Below are 22,077 nucleotides of genomic sequence, written 5' to 3' on the forward strand. Positions count from 1 at the left end.
CGCTCGTGCAGGGAAGCCCACGAAAGAAGGAGGCGCAGAGGGCAGGCTGGAAGACTGTGAGGAGGGTGAGGAGGCAGAAACGGAAAGACTGAACCCAGGGGAATTGGAGAAAGGTCACCAGGTGTTGGTAGAGGGGAATGTGTGGTAAGGGCAGGTTCCACACCATTCGTGGAAAGGCGAGTCTGAGTGGAACCAGCAGCTCTGGGGTCAGATGGGCTACATCCTGGGATATTAGGGGAGCTCAGAGAGGCTCACGGAAGGATCTGTTCAATAGTTCTTGGGAGATTGGGACTGTGAAATGGGGGGTGATGTCCATCTTTACAAAACAGCTTAGTTACTCTGCCCTAGTGGCTTAGCCAGTGGCTGAGATTAATCTAGGTGGGCACTAGGCTTACAGGGGCCCAGGGCAGAAAATTGGGAGGGGATGGCCCTCAGTCCTGGGTCCACTCCCTTCTCATCCTCCCACCGTGGCCCCTTCCTGAGTCCTCTTCCTTCATTCCAATGGCCCCTTCCTGGCTCCCCTCTCACCTAACCCCCCAGATCTCTTTTCCTTTCCCTCCCCTTCCCCCACCTAGCCCCTCTCCCTCCTATTCACTTATTTAAATTATTAACATCCTTTCCAAAAGCTCAAGGTAGTGAAGAACCATAAAATAGGAAAATACAAAGATATTAAAAATAGCAATTAACATTACTGGATAAAAGAAACACAAAACTAAATAAATCCAATAAATAATAAGAGAAAACAGAGTCAAACATAAGTAAAAGAATGAACATATAAAGACCTCTTTTTCCCCGTTCCCTCCTATTTCTCTGACTCCATAGCCCCTCTCCCTGGTACTCCCCACATGGCCCTTTGCTGTCCCCTCTGTCTCCTATTCCACCCACCAATGGTTGCTCTCACTGCTATTCCCAGGCCCCATGGCCCTTTCCTGGCTCTTCTTACTCCTACATCCCCTACCCCTTCTTGGTTCCTTTCCTTTCTGGCTCTCACTCCCTCGCCCACCATAGCTCATGTCTGGTTTCTTCCCCTAGTCCAGCCCTGTCCCTGATGCTGGATGGAGCAGCAACAGCAAAACGAAATCAGCACGGGGCCCGGAGCCAGCACGCTCAAGGGCCTTGCAGCGAGCGCGCCCCTCGCACTGGTTTCCTTGGTTACGGGAGGAGGGGGCGGGGTCTAGAAGTGCACGTGTGCCAACTCCAGGCCCAGCACCGATTTCTCTTTGATTCTGGGGTAGCGGCAGATCTCCATCAGCGGTGGCCGTGCAGATGCCGCTCAGTGTCGGTTCAGGTGAGCGCTGGTTTGAATTTTGTGGCGGGAAAATTAATGGAGGCTTTGCCGAAGGAAAGGATGGTGAAGTACCTAGAATCCTGAGGGCTGCAGGATTCAAGGCAGCATGGGAGGTCACATCAAATCTAATCAATCTCTTTGGGTGACTAGAGAATTTGATCAAGGGCGTGAACCAGAAGTGGCTTACTTGGATTTCAGTAAAGCTTTTCATGCTGCCCCACGTAGCAGGCTCATAAATAAACTGAGCAGGCCTAAGGGGAGGGAGGGAGCTGGCCTAGCGGTTACAGCAGTGGGCTGGGAAGCAGGGAAACCAGGCTTCAAATTCTGCTCCTCTCACTGATGCTCCTTGTGACCCTGGGCAAGTCACTTTATCTACCATTGATTCAGGTGCCCACTTAGCTTGTAAGCTCTTTGGGAAAAGAGGTGGTTAAAAAAAAGTGGTGGGCTGGATTGGAATTTGGTTGAGCGATAGCGGAGGGTAGTGATGAATGGGATTCACTCTGAGGTCATTGGAGAGCCTCAGAACTGTTCTGGGACCAGTTCTGCTCAATATATTTGAATGACACTAAATCCTGCAACAGAGTGGCCACAACTGAGGGAGCGAACAGAATGAGAAGTGGTCTAAGAAAGCTGAAGAAGTGGGTCAAGTGTTTGGCAGTTAAGGTTCACTAAAAAGTGCTGAGTCATGCATTTCTGGTACAGAAACCTAATGCACGATGCGGGGTAGGAGATTTACCTGAGCTCGAGGTGATCGTGTTGTCTGATCTGAAGGTGATGCAGTCTGAGCCGGAAGGATGCTAGAGTGCATAAGGAGAGGCCATAACCAGCAGAAAATAAAAGGAGATGATGCTGTGTTCAGTTCTGGAGGCCGTACCTCTGAAATAATAGACAGGCTGGAAGGCAGTGCAGAGAGATTACCAAAATGGTGCGCGGTGAACACCAACATTCATATTAGATGTTACTTAAGGACCCAAATATATATACATGAGGCAAGATCAGGAAGTAAACCTTTGTTTGAGGAAAGAATGCTCTGGAACCAAGAGGTCACGGTGAGCAGCTCCTGGGGATAGACTGGGGACCAACATCAGGAAATATTTCTTCAAAGAAAGGGCTATGGATGCATGGAGCGGCCTTCCAGAAATACAAACAGTAACAGAATTCAAGAAAGCCAAGGATAAACTGAATGGATCTTTAGTTGTAAAGAAGTACGGGAACGCCAGAGATCAGCTGAGGTCTCTGCAGCATTGCACTTTGAATGAAATTGGATGGGCCTAATAGTCCTTATCTTCCATGTCTGTGATATCGCATGTATCTAAGATACTTGTGCAAGCCATCAGAAACAGAACCTCACCAATATTTTTGTAACATATCTAGATAAAATGCAATTAGGATTCAGAAGAGGAACAAAGATGGTATTTACTTCCTACGAATGACAGCTGAGAGAATGATTCAGAAGCAGAAAGAGCTATATTTTTTGCTTCCTTGACTATGCCAAGGTGTTTGATAGAGTTCGTCATGAGAAACTGGTAGACATAATATGTAGATCTGGAATATCCTAAGATGAATTCGGGCTAATTGTGAATTTATATTGGATTCAAATAGTTACAAGTCAGAACATCTGCAAGTTATACAAGGTCTATGAAAATAAAGAGGCCTAAGACAAAAATGCACACTTTTTGTTCAGTTTATATACAACAAGTTTTTAATCTTGGAAGGTCTGGAAGAACAGGATGGCACAAAGTGGACAAACATTCCATACACTGATGACACAGCACCACTGCCTCTCAGAACTAAGGTACTTGGCCTCTTAGTGAGCTTTGAGTCTTCAGTGCCACAGGAGAAACCCCTTTGGTTTAGGATAGAAAAGTCTCTGTGCCCAGTCCTCCTGGATGGATCCGGCCACCGTGTCGGAATTCAAGGGCAACTCAAGGGCAGATACTGTGGCGCCTCAGGGATGCCAGCGCTCTAATGCCTCCTACTTTCAGTTTCCTGCTGGCAGGAGAGGGTGGGTGGGGGCTGCTGGGTCTCTGAGCAGCCTCCCCTTCTCAGCTGTCTGGGGAAGAGAACTCTGAATACCTCTGGGATCCTACCACACCCCCTACCAGACCGAAGCACTTACAGCCAGCCAGCAGGGGTGGTCAGGATCATACCATTCTCGGGGCCTTATTGATATTTGCTGAAATAAGTGGCCCTTTCCATTTTCATTCTTAGACTTTGAAGTGTGCTATTCATTTGTGTATTCAAATAATTTTTATTATGTGAGACATTATAAACAAAACAACTGATGAAACTTTGGCTGAACAATTCATCTTGATCCGTTTGTCTGCCTGCTCGTCAGAGGAGCTGTCCAGACCGTGGTGCTGAACAGCAGCAAAACACAAACCCCTAAGTTTATTCTTCTTAATTTCTTTCCCCATAGTACAGGTGCTGAGGCTAATTATCCAGACAGCTCCCTTAGCGGCCAAGATAATCGGCCAAGTTTAACTGGTTGTCTTTAAGTGAATTTTCAGCTGAACCTAACTGGCTCGGTTTTCATCTGAATATTCACTTAAATCCTGCTGACCAGATATATTAAACAAACTTAGCTGGATTGCGCTAATTTTCTGCTCTAACTGGGCAAAGTCTACCTCCATCCCTGCCCCCAAATATTAAATGGGGGCTGATACCCCCAAAATCCCTCCACCACCCACCGGGTTGTTAAAATATGTTGGGTCCTGCCCTCCTATGATCCTCCTTCCTGCTCACCATAGCCATGAAGTCTGGGGGGAGGGGGGTGATGAGAGAGAGGATTTGGGGGGTGAGGAATGGAGGCAATTAGCTCCCCTGCCAGATCTGATCGTTGGGGCAGGAGGGAGAAGATCAGGGTGGGAGAGCAATTGGGGACCTCCCCTCCTGGATCAGCTTGGCATTTGGGATGGGAGGGAGGGGTATCCTGTAGGGAGAGGGAGTTATGGTGCTGTCGGGTCCCCTCTCCCCCAACCGTTCCTTCCAGCAGGAGGGAGCCTCTGGTCAGCCAGCACCTAAACTTGACCGGCCAAGTTAGGCAGCCAGCCCTGACCTCACCCTGCCCCTGTGCCACCCAGAATTGGAGCAGCTAAATTTATCCTATTTTGAAAGACTTATCTAGAATCTTTTTTGAAAATGGATTCCTCTTCTTGTCCGCTGTGTGTAAATAGCTCCTATTTTTCTCTGGTGCCTTTATCAAGTCCGTTTTCTGTTTCAGTCTAATCTTGCTAGCAAGTTATACATAACCATTAAGTTGGCCTTTTTCAGAATGTAATATTTATTTTTTTTTTGGGGGGGGGGGGGGGGGGAGTGGTTTGTTCTCTATGCATTTTTTTCTCCTCATCATAAAAGATTCCCTGTTGTGGTAACAGTTCCCCAATGACCTTCAGGTCAATCCCCATCCCCTCCCTCCTGATTTGTAAGGGGCAAACCAAAAGATGGTGCTGTCTTGATTGACAGATAGGAAGAACTCGACTGATGGACTGAGCACTACAAAGCTCTCTGCTGTAAAGATGTCATTCTTTGTGATATGGTCTTTGCTTAATGCAGGAACTGATTCAAACACAGCTCTCGAGAGAGAGCTATGCTAGAGAATTTGCCTGGGAAAGCAGCATGCAATGATTATTTCACCCCCCCCCTCCCCCAGCCCCACAAGCCCCTGAAAGCAAGGTGGAGAGAGCGTGTGAATGACACCTAAGTACTATTTTGCACCTGCTGGAAAGAAAATCCCATATCCTAAGATTTGAAAGCTACAAAGATAATTACCATCCTTCTGTGTCTCCTTATCTACTTCTCTGTCTCTGATGCCTTCACGTCATCAGTGCAAAACCCAATCACCCCAACACAATGGGGTAGCCTTGCCTCTTGCTCCCAACGTTTATTGCATGGGAAAGGTGGGGGTGATGGAGGGAGCAAAGTGGGGGTATTGCATGCCCTTCTACCCAGGGTGGTGACCTACAAAGGAGGAAGACAAAAAAAACTGTCCCAGATAAGAAGAAATCTTGCAGGCGATGTTGCCCTGTGGCTGGCAGCTGGGCTGCATCCTTGGCAGTATGGACAGGATGGATGGACCCAGATCCTCATCTTCCACCAGCATCTAATATGTTACCCTATCCAGAAATAAAGGGGACAGAACCCGCAGGAGCATCTATTGGGGAATATCTCTGCTCACTGTGGTTGGCAAGGGTGCTTGGAAGAGCCCTGTGAACCAGACTCTGAGTCCTTACTCAGAACAAAATCAGGAGCAGGTACTGCTCTGCAGCATCTGACAACCTACAAAAAAAAAAAAAAAAAAAGCCTTTGGCGTAGTTAGGGCAGCCCCAAGAATCTATTGAAGATGAGTTGCCCGCAGAGAATGCTGTCCTGCTTAAGGAGGTCTGTGAGGAAACCATGGCAGTTATCTGTGATGGACATGAAACATCATCTGACTTTTTAATATTGATACCGGTATGGAGCAGGGTTGCAATTTAGCGCCCACCGGCTTTGGCAGCTTCCCTTTTCTTTTGGGAATAGAAGATGGATGGAGGCTTGTTCTTAACGCCAGCTTATTCTGCAGCAAAAGGCATGTCGCCCAGCTTGCTAGCCGGGATATGCTTTTCACAGCTGATCTGCTGCCCCTCTCTAGTTCGGGCAGGAGGAATACGTCCTCTGATGTGCCCACTAAGAAAGCAGGTTACACGTGTGAAGTTGTCATGTCATGAGCCACTGATACACCACCAAAAAATGTATATCAACTGCGAAGCTCTGGATAACATGGATCCCTTCTGCTAGCTCATTTCAGCTTTTAATTATGGAGAACTTGATGCAAAACCACTGGTTTTTTGGGCAAGCTTATTTCACATCTGAAGCAACAAGCAACACAAAGATGCCCTTCTCTCAAGCTTGCATCCTCAATGCTCTCTCTTACGGCTGCAAGAGTTGGGTCATGCGCTCCAGCAAGAGCCTCGACTGAACAGCTTCTGCCTTTGCAGTCTCAGAAAAATTCTTGGAGTCGCTTGGGATCAGTGGATCGCTAGCAAAGATTGTAGAGAGAACCGGCCTGCAGTCCCTGCAGACTGTGCTGGATTTTCTCAGACTACACTGGCTAGGACATGCAGCGTGCAAGCCTCAAGATCGCCGGCTAAAGGCTGTGCCTTGTGGTTAACTTAAGAACCACCAAGGATGCATAGGAAAGCTGAAGCTCTGACACGGTCTCAAGAAATTCGGCATTCACACTGATCACCGAGAGAGAGAGCTGTGCCCATCAGGGCCGGTCCTTCCGTTAGGCAAACTAGGCGATCGCCAGGAGCACCAACAAATTCCACCAGCATAAGGCCCAAAGGGGGCTGAACCAGACCCAATACCACCAAAGAAGGGAGTGCCGGGCTGGAGGTAGGTTGGGGGAGGGGAGGACGCATGACCGAAGGTTCACCTAGGGCACCAGATATTCCCTGCAGCCCATAACCATTCAACCCAGAGAAGCCGGATCAAGGATAGTACAAGGCATCGGAGAGTCCAGTCCCAGCCCCGCCCGACAGCTTCAAATTCCACCTGGCAAATGATCTATAGCCATTGCAGAAAAGCTTTCTGCCCACGTATGGGGATCTTCTCCCCCAGCCTTGACTCTGACTGTTTTTTCTGCATTTTCCCTTTCATCTGTCAGGATTTTGGACAGCCATAAAGAGATCTAGAATTGTTCCTAGTCTGCTCAGGGCTCTTACGCTGAGAAATGTAAACTATCCTTGTGCAGAAACCTTAGGTACCCCTACCTCACTTCCCTGTCTCTTTATCCTAGTCCATCTCTGGAAGATTGCATTCCCCGCTTTTATTACTTACCCCAGCGAGGTTGCTAACCACATTCTGTAAAGTTATTTTAATTCAATCTTGGTATCTTTGCAGGATGTGCACATGCAGGGGGCCTGATGTTTCCAGGCGTGATGTCTTGGAAACTGCTATTGTACCAACCAAACACCCCCCCCCCCCCCCCAAGTGGTGAAAGATGAGAACTGAAGCTGAGAAATAGCTTTTTCACCCTGGCCGACCAGCAAAGCTGCTAATTCTTGACCATAAAATCACTTTGTACTCTGAGAAAGGGAATAAATTCTTCTGTGCTTCTGAAGGGCAAGTGACCCAGACCAGGGATGTGGTGGGAAGGCAGATAGAAACCCCCCTTTATTATTCTGCACAGAATCAGAAAGGGGACCTGGGCTTAGCTATTCCCCTGTGAGATCTGCCTAAGGCCATTTCTGTTTGATGTGCTCGTATGTGGTGATCACGTCAGATTTTTTCCTTCCCATAACGCGGCAGCAGTCCTGCTGTTTCCTCTGCCAGGTGCTGAAGAGCTGTTTCTCTCCCGGCCGCTGGCGGTCTCTCAGAAAGACAAATTCTGCCTTGAATAATTAATGCTAATGCCGAAGAGAGGAGTTGAAATGGAGGGTGCTGGCTGTCGGTGGGAAGCCTGGGCCAGTGCTCTTCGTGTCTTTTTTTTTTTTTTTTCAATTCATGCTGTCACTCACCTGCCTAGAGGAGGCAGGAGTGCTTGCAGCATTTGTGGCTAGGACTTAGCATTCTGCTCTGGGCACCAACCCCATGCCACATACAGAATGTGATATCTGCTGCCCATGCTCCCCTCAGTGAAGGGAGAGAGGAGATGAAGGGATGGAGATGCTGAGGATTATAATAATAATAATAATAAACAGACTCTGCACTTGTGCTAAGGACCACATACAAAGTCTCCTCCAGGACCTTCAGTGTTTCACTCATCTCAACCAGGAAAATGACTAATTAGGCAAGAGGTTTTTAAAATTGCATTTTCTGCCTGTGATTAGACAGCAGTGCTGGAAGTCAGCAAAGAGCAGAAGAAAAGGCATAAATCAAAGCATTAGAGAGGAATACAGGGAGGCAAACTGTGAGCAGTCTGCTTAATGTTTAAGGTGAGCATTACGTGGATGTGCAGAGGAGTTTGGTGTTCTTCTTCTCTCACCTTCACCCTTTTATTTCCAGGATACAAGACCCTGCTGAAGTGCCTGTCGGGCAAATTCTGCAGCCAGGAGCTCATTGGGATTATGGGACCATCAGGTGCTGGAAAATCAACTTTTATGAATATCCTGGCAGGATACAGGTGAGGTGCTGCTGCGAGAGGCCATCAACCTTGCATCCCAGACAGAAACAGGAGCCAAGAGAGAGGGCGGGTGGGGCAGTGAAGGGAGATAGGGGAGTCGGAGCGTGGTGGCTACTGTTCCCACTAATCAGCATGGGTGCCTCTGATCACACTGACTGGTGCCGTTCTCGCCATCTCACGATTTGAACTGTGCGGGACCCCCACAGTCCCACGAGATCCTGCTGGATCTGCGCAGTTCAAACAGTGAGGCAGCTGGACCGGCGCCAGGCAGATACAAGGCAGCTGGAGGCCTCTGCGCAGGTTGGTGGGAATCCTGTATGGTGGCTAAGAGGAAGTGGAAGATTAGGTAGAGGGAGAGAGGATGGGGAACTGCAAGGCGCTGAGAGATTTATCATCGTACGAAGGTTGGCAACTCCAGTATGCCAGTTCAGTTTTCCTCTCTTACCCCTGTTTCTAAGCCTTGACCATTTTATTTTTAATGTCATCACCCTAGACATCTTTTATCTTGTTGCCCTCTATCATGCCCATTGAGTACTAAATTTGCTAAATTGTCTCCGAGTACATGATTCACCAAGTCTATTTTTCTTTTGGCCAGGTCTTCTACCAGGGTTCTTCCATCCCATCATCTCCCGCATGCTCTTATCTGAGATCACATCCTTCCATAATTAAAGTTATGCACATAAGTTTACCTACCCCTGGCAGAATTTGTAAAATGTGTAGCATTTTAAGAAAACATGAGTGGTCAGTTATTTTTATTGCTTTTCAAATTAAAGCTATTTTATGCATCACAGAATAGCACAGTCATTAAACAAACCATAGCAATAAAGGAAATAATAAAACGGTCCTGATAAAAAGTTTGCATACCCTTCGTTCTTAATATTGTGTATTGCCTCCTTTGCATCAATGACAGCTTGCAGTCTATTGTGATAGTTGTGAATGAGGCCCTTTATGTTCTCATGTGGTAAAGCTGTCTATTTCTCTTGGCAAAAAGCCTTCAGATCCTGTAAATTCCTTGGTTGTCTAGCATGAACTGCATGCTTGAGTTCTCCCTAAAGTGGCTCAATGATGTTGAAGTCAGGAGACTGTGATGGCCACTTCAGAACCTTCACGTTCTTCTGCTGCAGCCGCTGAAGGGTTGACTTGGCCTTATGTTTTGGATCACTCTCATGTTGGAAGGCCCAAATGCACCCCATGAGTAGCTTCCTGGCTGATGAATGCAAATTATCCTCCAATATTTTCTGATAAGATGCTTCATTCATTCTGCCATCAATTTTGACTAAATTCCCTGTGCCACTGTAGCTCACACCCCCAAAACAGTAGAGATCCACCTCCATGCTTCATGGGAGGGATGGTGTGCTTCTCATCATAGCCTTTATGGTTGTGACCATAAAATTCAGTTTTGGTCTCATCACGCCAAATTATTTGTTCCAGAAGTTTTGAGGCTTCTCTAGGTGTTGTTTGGCGTATTGTAAGCAGGCTGTTTTGGGGCAATGGTGCAGCAATTTATTTATTTTTGACAACTCTACCATGCAACCCATTTTTGTTCAAGTATCTCCTTATTGTGCATGCTGAAACACCCACACCACTTTGTTTCAGAGAAGCCTGTATTTTTGTAGAAGTTGCTTGTGGGTTTTTCTTTGCATCCCGACAAATTTTCCCAGCAGTTGTCTGAAATCTTTCTTGTTCTACGTTGGTATTAACACAGCCCATAACTTTCCACTTTTTGATCAGAGTTTGAACAGTACTGATTGGCATTTTCAAATCTTTGGATATCTTTTTATATCCTTTTTCTGATTTATAAAGTTGAACTACTTTTTCTTGCAGATTTTTTGACAGTTCTTTTGCTTTCCCCATGCTTCAGTAACCACTAAAGTGGTTGAAATGTACCAAAGTGATGAAATGTACAAGAGCTTCTCAAGAGCTAATAAATTTATACACAGACACTAATTACAATTAAACAAGGCATAGATGTGGATATCCACCTTCCACCCTTCATTGCCATCTCAACCTGTGTGTGTCAACCTGGGTGTATATTATTAGCCCAAACATTCAAGGGTATGTAAACTTTTGAACAGGACCATTTTATTATTTCCTTTATTGTTTTGGTTTGTTTAATGATTGTGCTATTCTGTGATGCATAAAATAATTTAATTTGAAACACATTAAAAATAACACAAGTTTTGCCTGATCACTCATGTTTTCTTAAAATGCTACTCATCTTACATATTCTGCCAGGGGTGTGTAAACTTATGAACACAACTGTATTTATTTTCAAATAAGTTTTACCCCTACCTTCCAAAGTTGGGGGATGTGTTACATCAAAACACAAATAAAAATAAAAAAAAATATAAGTAGTATAATCTAAAACCATAGCACAAACAGTATATGGATAATCCAAAATAGTCTGTCAGTGCTGCAAATCAGTTTTGTTAGACAATTCAAAGGCTTCTGAAAAGATTTTATATCCTGAATTTGGGAAGGGAGAGCATTCTGTATTTTCGGGCCAGCAAGAATGCCCTGTGGCGCGTCTCTGCCAGATGAGCTTCTCTTGGAGAGGGAATGTCTAACAGATTTTGATTAGCAGAATGGAGGGCCCGAGATGGCGTATAAATTCTGAGGGTTGCGCTGATCCCTGGTGCATTTTCAATGCACCAGGTAAAGAAAAGCTTACTGAGCAGTAAGCTTTTCTTTACCTTTACCTTTACCTTTACCTTTACCTTTTTTTTTTTTTTTTTTTTTAATTCTTTATTTGTAAATTTTCACAATATATAATACAAGCAAATACTATAGCTTGTAAAATAAGAAGAGATATTATTGGAAAGAAAAGACATCATAAAAAGAAAAAAAAAACAATCCAACATAGAAAATTACCCAATAACACTCATGAAAAACTACAAAAAAGAGGAAGTGAGGATTAATGGAGTAAACCCCCCCAAAAGAATGTACAAAATAAAAAAAACTGCAAATAATTCTAAATTCCACTGCTTTACAAGTTGTATAGGCAGGGGCGGATTCCCGCTGACGACCGGCCCGGGGATTCGCAGCCCAGGAGATACCACGTGGTCTGTCGAGCGAGGCTCTGTCACTGCTGCGCTTGGCAGACCACGTGACTAGAGCGACCGGCCCACCGGGGGATGCCCCCATGGGCTGGTCGCTCTAGTCGCGTGGTCTGCCCCTGTATATAGGTACTGGAGTAGAAGTATCAACCTCGACTGGTCTAGTATCTAACAGGTTCAATAAGTCAGCTGGTTCAGAATTAGAATCCCTATTCCCATCCAATGTAATGGTACATTTAGAGGGATATTGAAGAGAAAATTCACCTCCTAAGCTAAGAACCCTTTCTCTCAGTTGGAGAAAGGCTTTCTTCCTATCTTGTGTCTGCCTACAGACATCTGGAAAAATCTGGATTTTGTGACCCATAAAGAGAGCATCTTTGTTGGAAAAGAACAATCTCATATATCAGAAACTGACACCAACAGAGAAACCCCTCTCATTTATCACATCATCTGTCTGTTGCAAGAAATCAGTTAAACAAGTAGGAGAAGATGACAAATGAAATGGCTGGCATTAGAATCAGAATCTCTTTTTCCTTTTAACAAAAATATAAAGTAATTTAGTAAAAATAGGCATATGCTCATCAGATAAACCCAAGACATTTTTCATATACATTAAGATAAGCTCATTTGGACCTATTAACAAAGAACGTGGAAAATGCAGGAAGCGGAGATTAAGTAATCTCCATCTGTTTTCAAAGAGTTCTAACATGTCTGTAGCCAGAGTTGCCTTGAACTCGTGAGTAGCAGAAACATACGATTCCGAATCCTTAATCTTCTCATCTTGACCTGAAATCCCAGACTGATGATCAGAAACTTGGTTCTTCATTACATCCAGCGAAGAAGAAAAGGAATGGATTTTGTTGCTCACAGTTTTCTCGAGTAATATTAAAGCATGCCAGATATCTTCCAGACCTATACTTGCTGGCCTCTGCTAGTCCAGATGACTTGGTGAACATAGGGGGAGGATCCACCTATCCCCACAGCCCCACTCGAGGACAGCGAGAACCGTGCAGGAGGAGGTAGACAGAGCTCGGGACTAAGAGATGTTTCTGTCTCTGACTGAGACGCTACTCCACTTGTGCCACCAGCAACAAGAGAATTCATCGAGCTTGAAGGCCCCCCAACTCCCAAAACATCTGCGAGATTTTTGATTGGCCAGAAGGTATGGGGGACACAGGAACCACTTGCCCATAAAACAAAGAGGAGCTAGCAGTCTAAAAAAAAAAAACCAAACCAGTTGAGCCCAAATCGGAACAGAGGGGCACGCCCCTTTGGTGCACGGCTTCGGCTGCATATGCCGGCTGTGGCGCACCGTCGTGCGCCTCCTTTTAAGATGTTCCAGGTTGCAGAGAGAGGACGTCAGCAATGCGCCGAAAGGCACTTTCAGGTGTTCCGGCTGCAGAGCTCAGTAGGTAGGGGAATCCTTACTGCCTGATGCTCGCTGCTGTGCGCCTCCTTTTAAGATGTTTCAGGTCACGGAGGACGTCAGCAAAGGTGTCTGGCTACAGGGCTCAGTAGGTAGGGGGATCCTCAACTCCCCTTCTTTACCTTTTTAAGTTCTTTCTAAAACTCCTGTCTCAAAGTCATTTTTTGCTTTTCCAATTCTCTCTTTTTACTTCTGTTGAGGTATTTTCCATCTGTGCTTCAGCTACCTAAACATTTTATAGTCTTTAATTTCACTCCATCAGCAAATATTTCTATAGCTTTTTGTCCCCTTGGTGATCAGACACGTTCCATAGACCTTGCAGGGCACACACATTCTATTTATTATCTCTCGGAGGCAGCAGTAGTGCTGCATCATCAGCGTGTTGAATGCTCATCATTTATGCTTTCCTATTCTTCCAACGCTTCCAAGATTAAAAATTCACAGTGTAAGCTGAATAAAAGGGAGGAGAGTCTAGGTCTCTCTTTATTTCCATGTTTACTGTATAACCTGCAGATGCCCTGACTGTAACTGTTTGATTCCAGTATAGAGTCACAATTTAACCTGGTTTCATGTTTATGTCAAAATATTAAAATCAGACAATGAAGCGGAGCTAATCAGTTTCTATATATTAAGGAGGGAGAGATGAGGACATAATGGCACAGTTGAGGTTGGGGGTGCAACGAGATGGCAAGGGGCACAGTGACAGAGCCAGGTGGCTCTCTTTGTGTGTTTCCAGGGAGACAGGTATGAAGGGACAGGTCCTGGTGAATGGGCAGCAGCGAGATCTCCGCACTTTCCGGAAGATGTCATGTTACATTATGCAGGATGACATGCTACTGCCGCACCTAACTGTCCTGGAGGCCATGATGGTGAGTAATGGCTACCGTGCGCCTGCTCCTGCGGAGGCTGCTGGCTGGGAGTGAAGGAGCATCATTGCAATCTTATGTAAAATTCAGGAATTTGGCAAAAGGGTGGCCTAGGTCTTTGCTGCGGTTAGCAGGGTGTAGATGGCGCTGGCGCTCGGTACAACTGCTGGTAGGGGCACTCTGTGTAGCAGGCAAGAGCAGCAGTGCATGTTGTGAGATGAGTATTTGATTACTTAACTACATGCTGGATGTCAGCGGATCTCTTGTCCATCCCCTTCCTGGTGGTCTTTCTGAGGTTCTCTGTAACTTTGGGAAGATGAGCGTAAGGAGGGTAATTTTATAACATCGCAGGTACAGTAACTTGTGCAGTAGCTAAGTGTGTGAGTTACACCTTATCCACCCAAGTCCACTTTCACAAATACGCAAAATAATGCAGGGCGTAACTTGTGCGGGTTAATTTACGCCCTGCAAAGTACTTGCTTAACTCCAAACTCCGCCTCTCTCCCCCCTGCATACAATCGGGGGTGCGCGTACATTTTATGTGCACAAACCCTGGGTAATTTTGTAATGAGCCCGTTTACGTGCATAAGCCCGTGTTTTATGTGCACGCATGACTCTGAAATGTACCCCCACAGAGGGCGATCATCCAAGCCATTTATGTGGGTAAACGGCGAATGATCTGCCTTAATGCGGCTAAAATGCAAGGGGCAGACTTGAGCTGCATTTAGAGGGGGCGTTCCTGGAATTGGGAGGGGGGAGAGTTGTTTTAAGTTGGGGAAGAAAATAACACAGAAATATTTTGGGGTTTTTCTATGACAAAAGCTTCCCACACAGAGCAAGGGCAAGTGTCCATGTGTACAGGCAGCAAGTTCCAAAGTGAAAGGAATCCATTTTTTCCTTTCTCCTTTTGAAAAGTTGATGCAAAGTTCACATGGAGTTTGTCGGTGTGGACAAGTTTTGAAAATGGGTGCCCCACAAAGAAACGCCCTTCATCTCTTTCCCCCCCCCCCACCGCTGCGCCTTACCCAGTCTCTCTGTCCTGTTCCCGCCACCGTCCTCTGCCTGTCACAAGGAAGCTTAACCTCCGTTACTGTGCTGGCCTCCACCAGTGCTTAGAGCCAGGGGTTGAGAACCAGGGCGATCGGCGTTCAAATCCCATTCTCCCAGTGACGTTCCTGGTGACCCTCTGTCGCCTCGGATACAGACAGTAAAGCCCTCCTGAGCAGGGAGCTGCATTTTTTCACTCGGCTGGAGGTCGGGTTTGGAAAGGTGAGCCACTAAATCAAAATGCGACGTCCAAATCCACCACCTTCGCTGGTATTGCTCAGTTTCAGGCCTTAACGTCTTCCGTGGCTTTACCACCCAAGTTTTATCATTTATCTTCACAGCCATCAGAACTAGGGAGGCTTTTGTCTGAAACACGCGGCCACCCCACGTCACCATGGACTCAGTTTTCAGGGATTCATGGTATAGTTAGTGTGTGTGTGGTTGGTACAAGAACATAAGTGCCATGCAGGGCAGACTAGTGGTCCACTGAGCCCCACGGTCTGTCTCCAGTGGTGGCCAATCTGCTAGGTTGGAAGACATTTCCAATAGATCCTAATGGAGAGATCCATTCACTATTTATTCTGGGCTCCCAGCAGGAAGAAGTGATGATCCTCCAGTCTGCCTGGCTAATAGTCGTTAATAGACCTGCCCTTCAGAAAGTTGTCCAGATCTTTCTAAGAACTGGCCGTACCACTGGTGTGGGGCAGATTTATTGATTACGTTTGTCACACACTTAAACCCCAAAACGCTCTAAGCGTGGTACACGATAAAAGGGCGATAAATCTACCGTCCTAAAAGAAATGGCGTGGGCTGCAGATGGCATCACTGCAGTGAGCCAGCGGTGCTTGGTGGAGCTGCTGCGGTGCGGCTGCAGTGGATACGGCCGGAGTTTGGTGCAGCGGGCAAGCGTGCTTGGGACACAGGCAGTGGAACCAACTTTTGCCCCCAAGAGCATCAGCAGCTAGGGGGGCCTTGTAGGGGTAGGGATGGAGGTTGGGTTTGTTTGCCCTCCCCCATCGAAAAAGATGTTCCACTGCCTGTGGCTTGGTGCAGCTGAAATGGGGGCGCCTGGCATAGATCCTTGGTGCCGCTGGCATTTGTTGGGGCACAGCACCTGAGAAGCCATTCCCTTAGAGCCCCTTCCCACCTCCCCTTTGAATTTTTATTGAAATAAACCTTTTTTTCTTGGTATCTAGATTTCAGCAAATCTGAAACTGAATGAGAAACAGGAAGTGAAGAAAGCGCTGGTGAGACCGCTGTTCCCATCGCAGTAGGGCTGGGGGCGAGGGGAGGACTGTCTGGTGCTCCTTTAGTTGTACAGACGGGCGTGGCAGGGGGGGGGGGAGAAGCTCAGTCTGATCTTCCTGTTGCGGAATAAGTGGGGGGGGGGGGGGGAGGGCTGAGTGTGCTGTTCCGTTGCCATAGAGATGGGGGAGGGCTGAGTCTAGCGTCCCATAGAGCTAGGAGGAGGAGGAGGAAGCCTGCAGCCCCCATCCCATTACATATTGGGATGGGGGCGGAGTTTGGATTTGCCGTGGCAGTAGGGATGGAGGTGCGAGCCTGGAGTTGTGAAGTCATTTCACATCAGGTTGTCGGCTTTGCTGCGCCTCCAGCAGCAAACGCTTTCATCCTCCCTCGCCCTCTCCCACCGCCTTGGCCTCTCGCTGATTCTCTTCTCCATCCCAATAGGTGGCTGAGATTCTTACAGCTCTGGGACTCTTGGAGTGTGCGTACACCCGGACCCTGTTGCTGTCTGGCGGGCAACGCAAACGTCTCGCCATTGCACAAGAGCTGGTTAATAACCCACCTGTCATGTTCTTTGATGAGCCAACCAGGTAAGCAGAGGGTCTCCATCATCTCGCCGTAGCCACGTGTCGTGGAACCAAGGGGGCAGCAGCACATGCAAGCCTTTCTCTCTAGCTATGTTCCAGTTCCACAGAATGGAGAGCCGCGCACCAGCCTCTCACCACAGCCGTGAGCTGGGCCATGCAGTGGGATGCAGCACATCACGCCTTTGAATCTCCTAGAGATTACTCTTGTGTCATAAGTCTGCCATAACTTGAGGGGGAAGGACAGTCTCGTATCCTCTTTTTTTTTTTTTTTTCTGATGAAATCTTCCTTGAACTTAGATATTCTGGGTAAAAGGGGAATATAAATGCCCATTTAGATTAATGAGTGGCTTTTGCTCAACACATTCAAATGCACTCTCTCTCTCTTCTTCTTTTCCCCTGCAGTGGTCTGGATAGTTCCTCCTGCTTTCAGGTGGTCTCCCTGATGAAATCTCTGGCCCAGGGTGGCCGAACTATCATTTGTACTGTACACCAGCCTAGTGCTAAACTCTTTGAGATGTTTGATAAGGTGAGCGATGATGGAGAGATGGATGGTAGGTGTGATGAGGACTTGGGTGAAGGAGTGATAGAGAGATGTAGATTTGAGGGAGAGATTGCTAGGAGCTGTGCTGGTGACCAGGCTGTCCCTTTCTCACGGACCTGTCTCTCTTTCTTTTGCAGTTGTATATTCTGAGCCAGGGTCAATGTATCTTTAAAGGAAAGGTGACTCATCTCATTCCCTACCTGAAGCAACTTGGCCTACATTGCCCTACATATCACAACCCCGCGGATTTCAGTAAGTTCCCCACTGGCCAAGTTTTCCTGTGACATCTTTCTTATATACCATCTCCTGCCTCATGGAGATGGGTTTATGCTGGGGAAGAGGAAGGATGCGCATGAATTATAAGCAGTGCGGGTGGGAATCTTTTCTTCTGATGGCACTGGCTTTAGAGGTGGAGCTTTCATTCACTATTACTGCTTCATCACAGGTCTTGTTGCAGTGGAGATCTCTTTCCATAATAACTCTATTGCAGAGAGAGAGGGGATGGGAGCTAGAAGAAACCTATGGTGTGGATCTTGAAGGATCATTCTCCCTCCCCACCCTAGAAACTCTGGGAAATGTCACTTACGTTCCAGAGACTGATTCAAAACCATCCTGGCTACGGATCAGCAGAGCTCATTAAAAAGTTATGAATCTAATCTGGAATTGTAAGAGCTGGGCCCCTGTGAACCTCTGAACATCCCGTAATACTGTAGGGCCAGAGAGTGAAGGAGTTGAGGTATCGTGCTGGATTTTTAAAGACCCCCCCCCTACTTAATCCAATGCCCCTTTTATGGGTGGTAATGGAGGGAGGGGGAGGGGGCGGGGGAGAAAGGCCCCGGTGGAAAAGCTGCAGCTCCTGAGCAGTGTTTCCTGCAGTTATAGAGGTGGCGTCCGGGGAATACGGCGACTTGAACCCAGTTCTGATCCGAGCCGTCCAGGATGGAATGTGTGCCATGGCAGAGAAGAAGTGTGAGGCCACGGCCTGCCTCTCCCAGAGTGTGACGGTAAGAGAACTGCGGCAGAGCCCAGGGCGTGGCTGTGAGCTGAGGCCCACCCTCCGGAGCTTAGCTGTCACAAAAGTCTTCCAGACCCTGTCTTCAGGCCTTTCCCAGGCTGCGGTGATTATAAGGAGGGCACTTGCCCAATTGCGGCCTGGCTGTATTTATTGTTCTTGGTGAAGAACAGCAAATACATAATAGAACAGCTTGAGAACACGCATTTATTTATTAAGCCCCTTACGCCAAAGGCCCTAAGGGAAAAACACACAAAGTCAAGTCAAGAAGAGAACAGAACAGCAAAGAGAGAGAATTACAAAACATACTCCAAAATATCCTCATCGGGCCTGAACATGAAAACATCTACTCGGCTGTTCAAAACCAAGTTTGCTAGCCTAAACAGAAGAGATCAAACACTTAAAAAAAAAAAATGCCGGTTGGGGAAAAAAATGTCTCCAACTGTCCTACATCATTGGAAAGTCTGCTAATCAGCCCTTCTCTCTCTATCCTGGGCAGTGGCAGAGCAGAGGTCCCAGCTCAGTCCTTGGGGGGGCTTTCAGGATATCCACCACGAATATGCACAAAAGAGAGATTTGCATGCACTCTCTCTCATACACAGATGTGCCTCCTGCATATTCGTGGTGGATATCCCGAAAACCAGATTTCTCAAGGGGATCTCCAAGGAACAGGTCGAGGACCGCTATCGTAAGGCCTTTTGGAAGTAAATAAAGCAGGCAGAGCCGACGGTGATGGGAGAGAGATACCAAAGGTTGGACTCGGCCAGCAGTGGTGGCTGAGTAAGAGACTCAGTCAGGTGGGGGTGGTAGATTGGCAGGTGGATTAGGGATGGAGGCTGCCAATAATGGAAGCCCCGCCTCTTACTTTGCATTCTAAATTGGGGTTGGTTTCACAAATACCTTTCATTGTTGCCTAGGATTGCTTTTTCTTCCCTCTTGGCTGGGATTGGTATCTCTCTACCGCCATTATTGGCCGGGAGCTCTCTTTCAGTCGATCCATTTTTGGCTGGGAATGGTCTCTTTGAGTTGGCTTGATCTTTCCCTTTGGTGGGTTGGGCTTGGTTTGGTCCATCTCCCATGGATGGATGTTTGGGACTGATCTCTCCTGTTATTGGTTTGTCTACCCCATATGCTGGTTGGGATTGATCCTCCATTGCTAAAGGAATTGGTATCTCTCTGATTTGTTTGGTGTCCTTGATCTCTCTCTTCCCCTTGTTAGGTGGGAATTCTTTTTTTTACTACTGTTGTTAGATGGCATTTGGCTCTCACTGCTGTTTCTCAATTTTCTTCAGGATTTATCTTCTATCGAGAGTCATTCATTTGCTACAAGCACACTGACCCAGTTCTTTATCCTGTTCAAGAGAACATTCCTCTCCATCCTGAGAGATACGGTGAGTCTGGAACATTCCTCTCCAGCATGAAGGACCTCATCATGAGAGGCTTGTTACCAGTCTAGAACATTCCTCTCCATTGTGAGATGTTCATTGGAAGTCTGAAACAGTCTTTCAACCAACTACAATTTGTCAGGTACACTTTAACCAGTTCTTGTAAATTCTCATCCTTTAGCACATTCCAATTGGTCATCTTGTACTCTCAGTACAAATGCAGGACAGTGAACATACAAATGCTCAGTGCTAGGGCCTGAAAATCAGGACTGGACAGAAGTATCCCAGTAAGGGCCAGCTGGTAGCTCAGCTGCACATTGCCATGCCTCATGTCCCCGGCTCTGTCTCTGAGTCACGAGGGATGTGCATTCATCATATCCGTTTCAGCAGGTATGTGCGTCCCTCGCCGACTTTCTAGCACATGTGAAAAATGGATATTATGTGTGACAAATGCACATCCCTATGAGTCACATCTGCTGGGGCTGGGGATGCTGTAGAAGGGGCAGGAGAGAGTGGCATGGTCATCATGAAGGATGACACTTAGTGGCCAGATTTAGAGCCCATGATACAGGTGTCCAGGAGCCCTTTCCTTAAGACTATTCCTGCACTGACCAGTGGGAAAATCCCTGGGTAGTTGTGAATGAAGGCTCGGGGCACCAGAGTTCCAGTACTGGTTCCAGTTGAGCTGGAAGAAAAGGAAATAGGTAGAACTATGGGACCAAAAAACAAAGCAGGTGTCCTAGTAGCAGTAAATATCTGACTAGAAGATGTATGTTATGTAGTAGATGTCAGCAGATAAAAACCCTCTGGCCCGCCCAGTCTGTCTGGTTTCTCTTCCTAACAACGTATTGGATCCTTATTGCAGTTTCATGTTGGTTAACTTTGCCTCCTTTTCTTGGTAGCGTAATGCAGCCCTCCTAAGGCTCTGAACACATTTTTGCTTTTGTCTCATCCCCTGTTTGGCCGCTTCATGTTCTGTGCAATTGATCGTGTAGGGTTCTGATTCTACTCGTAATTAAACTGATGAGCTGTAACTGCTCATTTGCTCCATGCTCTGTTTTACTTTGATTAGCTGCACTCTGCAAGCCTCTGACTCAAACAGGTCACTGTTTCCATGCTGTTTGCCACTGCCTGGCCCCTTGCTATCTGCCTCTGGCATTGATAGGTTGTGCACCATTACCTGCTGATGCTTCTACATCTGTATGCCTATCTACTACTTACCTGCCCTTTCTCTCTGCAGGTACTGACTCACCTGAGGTTTATGTCCCATATCTGCATTGGGGTGCTCATTGGTCTGCTCTACCTGCACATTGGGAATGACGCAGGCAAAGTCTTCAACAACACTGGTTTCCTCTTCTTCTCTATGCTGTTCCTCATGTTTGCGGCCCTCATGCCAACAGTCCTCACCTGTAAGAGCCTCCTCCTCTTTCCTTATAGCCATTTTCCAGCACTAGTGTTCAGCATGCCCTGGTATCCGAGGCCCCTCTGTAGATAACAGGGTCCCTGTTTACCACACTCACAGGTGCCGGGTGCCTCTTTGCAGATAATATATGAAGGGTCTTACTCACCACACTCACTGGGATAGGCCCCAGATCAGGGTCTTGGAAGTTGTCCCCCCCCCTCCCCCCTCCAAGAGCAGGAATGAGTATATGAATAGTGCAGAGACAGACAACTTCCAGAGTGGCATGTAATGGGTCTTTTGCCTTTGTGCTTACAGTTCCCTTGGAGATGTCTGTATTCCTGAGGGAGCACCTTAACTACTGGTACAGCCTGAAGGCTTACTACTTGGCTAAGACTATGGCTGATGTACCTTTCCAGGTATGTGTGCAAAACAACCAGATCCAATGTTTCGTTTCATTTCGTTTTCAGTTTGGGTCATGCCTTTCAGGCCGTGAAAAGCAATCTACTTCAGCTACTATCTCAACGCTTGTATGCTGTCCTGCTCCCTGCCCCAAACCCACTTAATTCTCCAAGGACAAGCAGGATGGCAGGCCTCGCACATGGGGGACATCGTAAGATGGAGTCTGATGCAGAAAGTTTCTAGAAACTTTGACTAGGCACACTGAGCATGCCCTATACCACACATCCAAGTGGAGTCTCTCTTCAGGCTCTTTTTTTCCATGGAGCTGTCAGCATCACGATTGGATTGAGCTTTAAAACTTTTGGCTTTTTGCCTCGTGGAAAACTTTTTTTTTTTTTTATTTTTCACTTTCTTTCTTCAAAAGTCCATCGCTGGGTCCCTCTTGGTACCTTCTCGTAGGGTTTTCAGTGTTTGGGTAAGTTTCCTTCCGCGATGGCTCTCTTCCCTCCCCCTATTCCCCCCATGGTGGTGGTGCCTTGGTGCCCGTTCTTCATTGATGCCAGCCACCATCATTCCAAACTTTTCCCAAGGGTTTTGCCCTGTCAAGGCCATGTCTGGCTTCCGCCGATGCAACCAGTGACCAAGGACCATGTTGATCACTGATCCTCATGAAGTTTGTATCCTCTGCTTAAGTGCATCGCATGACTTCCGGGGTTGC

General features: G+C 47.0%; 1 protein-coding gene across 3 annotated transcripts in view; it reads left to right on the forward strand.

Moving 5' to 3' along the window:
* The window catches only part of ABCG4 (ATP binding cassette subfamily G member 4), a 53,423-nt gene that overhangs the window by 20,493 nt on the left and 10,853 nt on the right, over positions 1-22,077 (forward strand). For all 3 annotated transcript variants that reach the window (XM_029572379.1, XM_029572381.1, XM_029572380.1), the window contains exons 3-12: positions 8,276-8,393; positions 13,612-13,744; positions 15,985-16,035; positions 16,478-16,623; positions 17,023-17,146; positions 17,299-17,413; positions 18,038-18,165; positions 19,466-19,564; positions 20,799-20,967; positions 21,276-21,376. In XM_029572379.1, the coding sequence (XP_029428239.1) occupies positions 8,276-8,393; positions 13,612-13,744; positions 15,985-16,035; positions 16,478-16,623; positions 17,023-17,146; positions 17,299-17,413; positions 18,038-18,165; positions 19,466-19,564; positions 20,799-20,967; positions 21,276-21,376 (1,184 nt within the window). The remainder of the gene's footprint in view (positions 1-8,275; positions 8,394-13,611; positions 13,745-15,984; positions 16,036-16,477; positions 16,624-17,022; positions 17,147-17,298; positions 17,414-18,037; positions 18,166-19,465; positions 19,565-20,798; positions 20,968-21,275; positions 21,377-22,077) is intronic.

Source organism: Rhinatrema bivittatum, chromosome 12, assembly GCF_901001135.1.
Source record: "Rhinatrema bivittatum chromosome 12, aRhiBiv1.1, whole genome shotgun sequence".
NCBI classification, from domain to species: Eukaryota; Metazoa; Chordata; class Amphibia; order Gymnophiona; family Rhinatrematidae; genus Rhinatrema; species Rhinatrema bivittatum.